At 48.6% G+C, this 10739-nt stretch overlaps 1 protein-coding gene across 4 annotated transcripts; it reads right to left on the reverse strand.

The window, feature by feature from the left end:
* Nucleotides 1-621: 621 nt before the first annotated feature.
* On the reverse strand, nucleotides 622-9157 carry LOC123078123 (respiratory burst oxidase homolog protein B). 4 transcript variants are annotated; one of them, XM_044500529.1, is made up of 13 exons: nucleotides 8796-9157; nucleotides 7595-8173; nucleotides 7354-7513; nucleotides 6885-6933; nucleotides 6678-6791; nucleotides 6174-6608; nucleotides 2384-2770; nucleotides 2211-2303; nucleotides 1914-2029; nucleotides 1718-1820; nucleotides 1543-1622; nucleotides 935-1446; nucleotides 622-845 (listed from the first exon to the last, which is right to left on the reverse strand). In XM_044500529.1, exons 2-13 carry the CDS (start codon nucleotides 8136-8138, stop codon nucleotides 736-738), a joined length of 2703 nt encoding a protein of 900 aa, XP_044356464.1. In that variant the 5' UTR covers nucleotides 8139-8173; nucleotides 8796-9157; the 3' UTR covers nucleotides 622-735. The 4 variants fall into 4 exon arrangements, with proteins under 4 accessions (XP_044356464.1, XP_044356462.1, XP_044356463.1 ...); XM_044500527.1 differs by having other exon boundaries at nucleotides 7595-8176; XM_044500528.1 differs by having other exon boundaries at nucleotides 7595-8231.
* Nucleotides 9158-10739: the final 1582 nt, after the last annotated feature.

Consider the following 10739-nt stretch of genomic DNA (forward strand, 5'->3'; position numbering starts at 1 on the left):
TACTAGTATGGGATGCCCTACGACAGGACTGCGACGACCTAGTTCCCATAAGCACCGCCACTGTCTCAAGGCGTCCCCATCCAGCAGATCAAGTTTTCGTCGTCGCCGTCACCGCTTCCGGCTTGGATCGCTACCTGCCACGTGTCGACGGCGATGAGGCTACATGCTGCTACGTGCGGCCTCCTAGCGCGTCGGCGTGTGCGGGAGATGCGTGGTCTGCAGCTGCCGCTCCTCCAAGTTGCACTTCGCTGCGCAAAAAACCTCCATGTCGTCCGCAGGGTCGCTTGCTTAGAGGTCAAGTAAGTCTTGCTTAGAAGTCAAGTAAACCTCTCTATATAAGGGAAGGAGATGTGTCAATCTAATCAAGCAAGAATTAAGAAGGAAATCCCTTTCCTCTTGACCGGCCATGGGCAAAAGGCCCCCCGCCCGGCCCTCTCGTGCCCTCCTTCTAGCAGCCACATAACAAAGGTCCTTCTAGCAGCCACATAACAAAGGTCCAAGGGGCATATATCTTACACAAGACTTGGGCACAAGGAAAGGAAACGTAACCTAATAGGATTCCTAAACCTAATACTAATATACTCCTTAACAACGTAGAGTAAACAAGACTGAGCACAGGACTAGGCAAAACCACTCCCATTTTATTTCCCTACCTTTACAAAATAATAATAATACAACCCATATAATTCACCTGATGAAGCATGGCATAGACATGTTCTTATACAAGTTACACCACTAGAAGTTCTCCTTGTGAAACTCAAACTTTGTGTTTGTCTTGTGGGTGAAATCTGCCGACAACTGCCGCAGCTGCGGCACAAGAACAGGCTCACCACAATAGAAAACCCCTGAAACAAAATTAAAGGTTAGCAGATGATGATGGTAATTACCCACATTTGTAGTACCAGATCGATGTGAGAACAGAAGGAAGACAGACCGACGCGCTGATTCTCATGGTTGACTGCGACACGCTTGAAGACGCTTCGCCAATTAGGCCTGGCAAAGTGAGTCTTGACGCTGGTTCCGGACAAGATGTCAACTCCCTTCTTTGCATGCTGGAGTTCTTGGAGCATGACAATGAGCGCAGAACGGGCATCGCCCTCTTGATACACACTCGAGCAATGGTTGTGGAGCTCGATCACTTGATCCTTGTCCTTCTCAGCCACCTCGTTCATCACCCCTCTGAACCATTCAAAGGAGCCCTCCTCCCTTGTGACCCAGTAGAAGTAGGCCCTCTTCGTCATAAATTGTCGCTTCTTTGCCTTACCAGTGCCCCCCGGCTCTGCTCCACCAACCGATCCCCCAGGCTGGATGTGGTTAAGCACATCCTTCACAATGCTGATCAAAGGGGTGGCTCCAATGCCAAGCCCAATGAGGAGTAGCACATCGTATTCCCGGTAATCTTGTGCTGGAGCACCATATGGTCCATCAATCAAAAGTTTAGGGAATCTTGTACATGTCAAACAAAGTTTAGGGTCAGACAGGAGTTTGCAATATATTGTGCCGTAATACATTTTTGAAAAAGCTGAAGAAGTTCCTTTTCACCTTGCGTTGCTGTCAGTGATTCCCCTGGAGAGGTCAGCTCTAAGGAGTCCACTTTCTCCTTCAGCTGGAGGCCGACACGCCTGGTTTATAGTTACGGTTGTTATTGTTTACTTGGACAAACTTCCAATAGGATGTGATCACTGGATGAACCGAAAGCCAAGAGAAGCTGATTTACCTCAGAGAAGACTGTCCTAAGCCGAGAAGTCCAATCACCCCTTGTGCGGATGTGGACACTGAGGTAATTATCTCCTGGTGCCGATGTAATCGAAAACGGATGCCTGTGATGGAACAAATTTTCCGTACTATTAGTCATCTGCTGATTTCATAATAAAATTAACGCAACTGTTTCTCAAAGGTTGTAACGTAGGCACCATTCATATGGAGATACAGCTCTGCAATTTATGAAGATGTACTGCCCACTCCGGTATCTAAAACCAGTTGGCTTGGACATATAAAGAGCCAACACATGCCCAGGATATACCGCAACCTGTTGAAGACACAAAAGTTGAAAGCTTATTTCTGTTCACAATACATCTCCCATATTAAATGGGTTAGTATTTATTAAGACCCACTACATTTACAAGAAAAGTAGTTGCCTATCGGATTGTTTAAGGTCAAAAAGACAAACAAGGAAAAACTATATGAAAGGGGTTGTTTAATAGTGGTACCTTCTGAATCTTAACTGCATCATGGCTCCTAAATAACCGAACAATGCGCTCGCATGAATATAAGAAGACAGGATAAGCGATGTACATCCATGTCTGATAACAGTAGGGAACTATCAATAAGTATCAATATTGACCATTGCATTTTTTAGTGGCATTAGGGTATAGGCTTTTACCGATTTCTTGTACCACTCCTTCGTCAGATACAAACTTGTTCCATGGACGATGAGCAGTGCATACACAATAGCAAATAGGTGGTGCGTAAACCAAAAGGCATTGAAACCAGTCATCTTCTTGAGTGGATTAGTGTCCTTGAGCTTGTTACGTCGGAACCATGGCTGGGCTAATACAAAAGCTATTGACATGAGCACTACCATGACAATACCTGTCCACCCTGCAGTTCCTTTTACAAACCACCAGTAGTTTGGTGGCCTTTTGTCCCCAAAGAAAGGCTTCATTGGTTCATATTTTGCATCACTTGCATGGAGCAAGAGAGGAAAATCACATGTCAGATGAGCACCTGCATGCAGAGCAACACCAACTGCAACACCCGCTGCTATTACCTGCACAATAAAATATCGTACCGAGGATTATGTTGGTCACAATTTACTTAGTGCTAAATTATCTATGAGACATCGTCAACAGGTTACTCTCATTGGCTCATTGATAAGAAATTGTGTGATCACATGCAATGGAAAGCTTCACGATGCCAAAAATCCATTTGTGTTCCATAATGACTGAACGGTGGATAATGTCCTAATCCAGTCAGGACTCCCAGAGTCCAGAGATAAGAGGATTTTGCAACCATACTATGGCCAGGATTGCTACCCTCTCTTTCGAGGTCATGCAGAAATATGTAATAACATTAGTTGTGCCAGTGCAAACGCAATCAACACAAAGCAAGGTAGGAGCAATTAGAGGTGTTTGAGAGGATTAGAGGTTAGTTTTTTGCTTTACATGAAACAGTACATTTCATACTGCATGCATTAAAAAAAAACAGATATCTATAGGCAAGAAAAGTGGAAAACAAACTAGACAAAGTTATCTCAGGGTATAATAGTAGGTTCTTGTATAAGAAAGGATCCAATGGTCCTAAATGGTTCGAAAGGATTGTATGAGAACAAAAATCCCTTCAACTCTTTCGAGGTCGTATGTAAAGCAAATGTGTGACTTGCAAAATCTTCTCTCATCATGAACATTTCATCATGTTTCTCTTCCGTGGGGGACATCAAAAGTGCGGAGCATGGGTCAAACTCCGAGGCGCTCCTCGCGCCGCCTCCTCCAAGGCGACCGGGGGCGCCAACCCTAGCCAGCGCCACCACCACCACCACCACCACCTCTTCCATCTTCCCCTCTCCCCTCGTCATCCCTAGAGGTGGCCGCCAGAAAAGCCCGTGCGCCGCCACTGACAGGGACGGAGGGGATCTCGCGTCCCGCGACTGTCGCTTGGCTGCCTTGAGGGGTTGTACACGGTGGCGCGAGATCTTCCGTCGGCAGATGCTCCTCCCGCCAGCGCGGCGGCACTCCGTTGACAACGTGGGGATGACGGACTCAGCTGGGATGTGATCTACCATGCAATGGCCCCGGAACGGCGTTCCGGTCACAGCAGCAGTGGTAGCCCGTCCGCCGGGGATGATGGGCCAGGAGGCGGCTGTGTGCTCCTCCATACGGATCTGGGTCGTGAGACTTGCCGGTCCTCGATACGGTTGGAACGGGAGGTGGGGATTCAGATCGGGAGAAATCCCTAGGCAACACCGGTCGGCCACGATGGCGGCTACGCCCGTGGGCATCGTCTTTTCTCCATGGATACGTTCATTCGATCTGCTCTACCTCCACCATGTTGTTTGTCTTCTGGGTGAAAACCCTAACTGCAGTGGGCGGCGACGGGGCCTTCGGCGTTGTTCCCTTCTTGAAGGCGCTGCCTTGGGAGATATTTGGCTGGTGGACACTGTTGGTGTTGGCGGTGATCTGGATCAGGAGGTGGCGCGGTGTGGCATTTACCTTGTCGGCAACGGCGGGTCTCGGCGGCATGGCACAACGGGGTCTCGGCATTGGACGTGTGTTGATGGACGCGCGCAAGGTGGTGGCGCTATCTTTTTTTTGGAAAAGGAGGTTAAGACCCCCGGCCTCTGCATCAATCGATGCATAGCTTCATCTTTATTTATTATTCAACATAGGTCTAACAAGAACATACATCAAGCCATCCGAAGCCACTACTCACACCTACAAAACACGATAATGTGGAGTGCTCTCACTCCCCATATCTAAAACCGGTGCCGTCACCGATCCATCCACATAACGTATCGGAACCCACAGCCGGTGCAGCAGACCTAAAGCGTACACCACATGCACACGTTTTAGATGCCGCCATCATCATTGAACCGCTGACCCATCTTCAGGAGAGAGATCCGCATCATCCTTGCCAGTCGTCCATCCGTCGATGCTACCATGGCGCCCAACAGCACCTATCGGCCAGGCATGACTTGACATCTCCACCGAAAGCTCCGTGCAAGACGGAGCCGCTCCACCTCCTGCCTCTGTCTTCCAGCTATGATCCACAAACGATGCTCCCAAGAGAGAAAACGACACCGCGGTACCGTCATCGTCCGATCTGGAAGACCAGATCCTAGGGTTTCCCTCGGAGCAGCACGAGTGGGTCGACGGTAGTTACACGATGATGCCTTCATCAAGGTAACGACGCAGAACGCCGCCATCGCCTGCCATCGGCTCGGTTTTCACCGGCAACTATGTCTTCCCGACTCGCAGCCGGAACTAGATGGCGAATCTCGAGATCTAATCATCTAGCCTCAGGCCGACCACCCCCGGCGGAGGAGATGGCCACCACCGCCAGGCGGCACCGGCCAGATCAGGTCTGACCGGAGGCGCCGCTGACCAGTCAACCATGGCCACATCCCTTCCTGAGATCCGCCCTTCCCATGAAGCCGCCGGAGCAGCGCCGAACCGCCGGGAAAGACGAAGATCGAAGGGCGATCTCGCGCCGACGGTCCCTCCAGACCGCGGGGCTGCAGCCTAGATCCCCGCCGTCCCCATCACCGGCGGCGCCCGGGCTTAGCCGGCGCACGTCTCTGGGGACGGCGAGGTGGAGGAGAGGGGAGGGGGCGGCGGCCGGGGCGCTGGGGTTGGCCCCTGATCGCCCTAGAGGGAGCGATACGAGGGAGCCCTGGGAGCGATCAGATCTGAGCGGCGGCCGGTCGTCTTAAAATTGGGGGAGAATTTCACTTCCCCGGCCTCTGCACCAACTAGGGATACATACGGCCTTTTAAGTATGAGTACTAGGATTTTTAAACTCGGTTACGCACCAAGCCTAGTCCTCAATAAATGCGTGAGTACCAGGAAAGCCTGGTCCTCAAGAATAAATAGGAACCTAAATTCGCCTCCGTGAGGATTTGAACCCAGGTGCTGGGTTTGTACATCCACTCCCCCAACCAGTTGAGCTAGGCTCACTGGCGTTGTGGTGGCGTCTGACGGCAGTTGGGCCTGCCAAGGCCAATGTGTTGATCTTTCCTAAAGTTGGGACGGCGGAATATGGCAACGGCGGATTCTGGAGCATGCGCATGCGGTGCACGCTGAGGGTCCGCTATACCAGTTGGTGCTCTCGGCTTGCCGTTGGACGGCTTGGTGAGTCCACCGGATTAGATGGTGTGCGTTGATGCGTGGTCAGGGCACATCATCAAACTAGTAGGTGTGGTGACATAGATTGCTAGGAAGGTGACTTTGGATTGATACATGTATTTGTTTGTCAGACTCTGTTAAATAATATAATAAAGATGGTTGTGTGCATCGCTCGATGCAGAGGCCCGAAAAAATCATTCTCGTTTCGAGCTCTCTCTCTCTAATTTGTTCTTTGATAGTAAATGTGCTCTTACCACATCTCACATTCTCACTATACGATATCAGATCGAGAGGTTTTCGCACATAAGAACAGGTACATAATATTAACATTACCTTATGGAAGTTTATGTTGTCATTGAAGGGTACAACAGCTCCAATCTTTGTCTTTGATCGAATCCATGTGATTGTATTACGGCAGACAGGAAGAAGGACCAGGGCCATATTGAATTTCAGGGTCTCTGCGGCACCCTTTGCAGTGGCCACACAGTAGCCCATGATGTGAAATACAGCCCTGTTACGATACTGGATGAACTTCCAAATGAAAAGGGCGATGCAGATTGAAATCCAGAGAGTCATGACCCATATGCGCTTCCAGTTTTCCTCAACAAAGTACAAAAACTCCTGCCAGTGGCGGCGAAGTGGACTCGTGTCATTGCTAGGTGCGAGCTTCATGCTAAGAGCTTTGCTAAGTTTCGAGCTGTGGGTGGTCGTTGATCTTGCAACAGCTTCAGATGGTGACTGCAGTAAGAGTGCCTCCAAGTCCTCGAGCTGTTAATGTTTAGAGTGGTTAGGAAAAAACTGTGCCACAATTCTCAACTGTTAGTTTATTGGACATACCTCTATGTAGCCCAAGTTGTTTGGGTCAAGCTCTTCCATAATAAGTGCTGTGTACTCATCAGCTCGCTCTTTGATCTTGGAAAGTTTATTTGCTGATGCACTAAGCGCAATAATCTGCAAAAGCATGTTATCATTTGCTTAATGCCTCAAATTTACACCCTGAGGACATTAAGACTAGATCTTTCAGTTTGGGGTCTTCCTACTAACCTCCTTAACCTCCTCTGAGGTGATTCTTCCATCAGCATTTTTGTCAACCCTGAACAAAGAGGTCAAGACATGTTAAAGTGCTATATTAATTAAACGACCAAAAAAAAGCAAAACTAAGATTTTATCGATAAAGGGAGTTTTCACTGACTCAACAAGTCGCATCAAGGCAATAGAACCAGAAAGAGTTCACACTCAGCCTCTGGATAACAAAATGCATACATCCCACAGACAGTACTTGAAAATCTTTGTAAGAGCAGTCTGGAATAAAAGGAAAACGCAACCTATGGTGATTGAGGATCGATCCGAAATCATAACTAAATAAGTTGTTACGATAGTTTTACTTCAAAATCGCAGTAAATGGTGTTAAGTATTTTGAAGTGAAATTTGGATTAATTCATCCCATAAGAGTGCATCATCTATCAAGAATGGAACCATGACAAAACAAGTAAATTATTAAGCACAAACTAACATGTCAAAGAACGTTTGGAGTCGGTTGTCGAAACCCTGATCGCTCAGTTGCTCCCAGAAATCTTTCAGCTCCTCCTTAGTCAGCACTTGCTTCACCATTCCTCTCTTCCTCGCTAACGAGTCGAACATTTGCATCGCAAACTCGTCTGACCCTTCCATCCCTGCACAATCAAAAGCAGCAATATTTGAATTACCATTCTTTCAAATACTTGCCTATATTCACTGAAACTGTTTTCAGTTACCAATGCATTTCCCAAATCTTGAACGGAGTAGCATGCCATCAACCTGTAGGTGATTGAACCGTTTCTCCACTGCAGTCCAGCCGTCATTGCCAACTTTGGCAGTCACAAACTGCAAGCCTTTGAGTGCCACTGCAGCACTGCTCTTGCTTCGGTCATATCTCTTCCTCACGGTCTTTGGTGCAGGCGTCGGTGGCACCTTCTTGCCCGGATTCGTCAGCTTAAGCCCGTTGGTCACCTGTCTCAGTTTCGATGACAGCTTGCCGCCCCTTGATGAGGAAGGTGACACCAGCGCACCGCTGTGTGCTGAGCCAGCATCGTCAACTGGCCTGACATCTTGGATTGACACTGAATCGCGTTGTATGTCAAGGGTAATCTCAACAACTCCGTCGTCGTCGTCTTTGAACCTGGTGGTCTTTGTGGCCCTGTGGCTTGAACCTTCTAAATTTCCACTGTTTGGGATTGATGTCGCAGTATTGTCTTGTGGCCTTCTTGAACTATCAGAATCGGTGACTACCGTGCCAGCTTCAATATCAGGCATCTCCATCTTTATTTACCTCTCAGGGCAATTTCTCCTTGTCTCTGCTGAAAGGACAGCAATCAAGTTACTGCCTTTTTCGGCGAAACAAACATGCATTTCCTGTTCATCCACAAATAGAAAGGTAAAAAAAATCGTGATGGATACAAATCAGCGGGAAGGAAAGTAAAATCACAGATTCGCAGTTTGCTCAGACAGACTGAATTATTTACAATTCAGCTATAGGATACATAAAAAAACAAAAATATTATTATATAACCTAAAAGAGGAGAGCAGAACGTTGGATCTCTTAACAAGAAATTGACGGCACACTTGTTACGGTAACAGAAAAGGAGGAAGGAATTTGGAACTTTTAAAGATACTAACGGAAACCAATCAGACGAAATAACTCCCGAACTGGGATTAACACCGAAGCCCCCCATCCAGCTGCTCAGATCTAGAAACCATCCTTTTCTCCGTGCCAGAAAGGGGGGTAGAAAAATGGACAAGAAACAGAGGAACATTCCTAGGACGGGAATGAAGCATCATCCACTGAAGAGTCAACCGAAATTTGACCACGCTGACTGAACCGGAAATTTGCCAGAAAGGGAGAACCAAACAGACACCGAGAATCAAGCACACTCATTCTTTTGAAAACTCGGAAGGGGGGAAAGAGATTCTACGAACCTTAAACCCGAGAGAGATTTCCGCCACTGATTGGAACCCGGAGCATTTCTCGAAATTCCACCGCAAGAAAAGAGAGTCCACCGTAACCAAACTGCGCAGGCGCAAACCCTAATGAACACACACCAGAGCTTTCTGGAACCTAAACGCACTAGGGAAGGAGAAAGCGGCAACCAATCTTGCACACACAGGTGGCTTTTGCCTGCCTGGCACTGCTGTCTAGCACTCCTGCTCCTACTCCTCCAATGCGACGCGCACCAAATGACACCAGTCCAGTCGCTTCACAAAACAACAAGGAGGAGAGTGCTGGTGGCAGGCAGCAAGGATGGTGAGTGGAGAGTCTGTAGCGCTACTGTGTGTCCGTGGGAGAGAGAGAGGTTGGAGGCATGGACAGCTTGACACACCTACGCTGATGGCGGCTCAATGGTTGTTGTCCAGGGTCCACAACGCAACCACCTGCTCTTGTCCCGGCACATCTCTATTGCGTCAACCTTGAACCTTATTTAAACTTTTTAAAACGTGTATAAAGTGGAAAGCACCTCTCAATTTATTTTCAAGCCCTAAAAAAGTTTATCCTTGAGTGAGTACTTCTTTGACAACGATATTAATAGAATAAACAATACAGAGTGGATGTTCCTGAGTATTTAGATGAGGGATGCCAATTTGACCGTTTTGTAGAAAGCTTTCATACAACGACAGATGGGGAAAAGAGAGTTGCCGACGGTGCTGGTTCCAGTGACGCTGTGTCAGCAGCTCTGACATGCCTGGCCCACCGGGCAGCGGCCGCTCGACTAATTCCACTCCACCCAGGCCCAAGAGGAATCGCAAGGCCAAAGCCAGAGTTATTGGACCCAACTGGGTGTGACGCGTCGGCCCACTGATCACCTACATCTACCACCCCGCAAGACCAGTGAGGGCATCCGATGGATCAGGCGAACGGCCCGACAACTACCTACCCCCAATTCCCCTCTCCTCCTTGCTAGAACTCTAGCCTCCATTCTTGTAATTTCCCCACTCCACCCATACCTCCCAATATGTTTTCGAGCCCTAAAAAAAGTTTATCTTTGAGTGAGTACTTCTTTGACAGCAACATTTTTTTGATAAAGGGTGCCCTTTTATTAAGTTATGGTGTTTTGTATTTTCTTGACAGCAATATTAATAGAATAAACAATACGGAGTGGATGTTCGTGAGTATTTAGACGAGGGATGTCAATTCGACAGTTTTGTAGAAAGCTTTCGTAGAGCGACAGATGGGGAAAAGTTAGTTGTCGATGGTGCTGGTTCCCGCTGCCTGGACGAGAGGGACTGGGGCGGGAGCGGTCCGACGATGCTAGTGAATGGGTGCTCGGTTGGTGGCTGCAGTCAGGCGATGGCGCACGCGTTTGCGGCGAAAGGGCGTGAGGTCGTGCTAAGGCATGGTCGCGCATCTCCATGTGCGAGCTCGGGGAAGACCTGCTTTATGGCAGAGGCGGAGGCCTTTGTGGCACTAGGACTCTGCAGCTGCACCGGCGGTCGATTGGTCCATCTAAGAGGACAGGGAGACATGGCGGAGGCGGCGGCCTCCCTATGTTACCCAAAAAGGCTTCCGCACCGTTTTATAAATAAAACACCACGCCATACTGATACATGATGATAAGAAGATTCTCTTACTAAGCAAATCAAAAGAAGAATATAGGACGACCACACCTTATCACAAAGCAACCTAGACTACTCACAAGGAAGGAGACTCATCGCCAAGAGAAACCGCTCTACCTCCTTTCGCCGCTCACACCAAGTTGCCGCCGGGGAGGACTCCCTACCCTCCCACTCCGGATCATGGAGCCCGAGCCTGCCTGCGGAAAACAAGGACCGCGAGTGGAACCAACGAGGACCCGTGTAAAAGAATACGAGGCAAGTGAATCCGACATCGCCAGAGTCAAGGAAGCTCGAAGTTAGGATCTGGAAATG

Source organism: Triticum aestivum, chromosome 3D, assembly GCF_018294505.1.
Source record: "Triticum aestivum cultivar Chinese Spring chromosome 3D, IWGSC CS RefSeq v2.1, whole genome shotgun sequence".
NCBI classification, from domain to species: Eukaryota; Viridiplantae; Streptophyta; class Magnoliopsida; order Poales; family Poaceae; genus Triticum; species Triticum aestivum.

What these genes read in the sequence shown, in the direction of transcription:
- LOC123078123 (XM_044500529.1), bottom strand. Translation starts at nt 8,138, where the DNA reads ATGGAGATGCCTGATATTGAAGCTGGCACGGTAGTCACCGATTCTGAT. An exon ending in CCTCAGAGGAGGTTAAGGAG is followed by an intron (nt 6,792 to 6,884) that starts GTTAGTAGGAAG and finishes ATGCTTTTGCAG; the next exon opens with ATTATTGCGCTTAGTGCATC. An exon ending in CCATGAGAATCAGCGCGTCG is followed by an intron (nt 846 to 934) that starts GTCTGTCTTCCT and finishes ATTTTGTTTCAG; the next exon opens with GGGTTTTCTATTGTGGTGAG.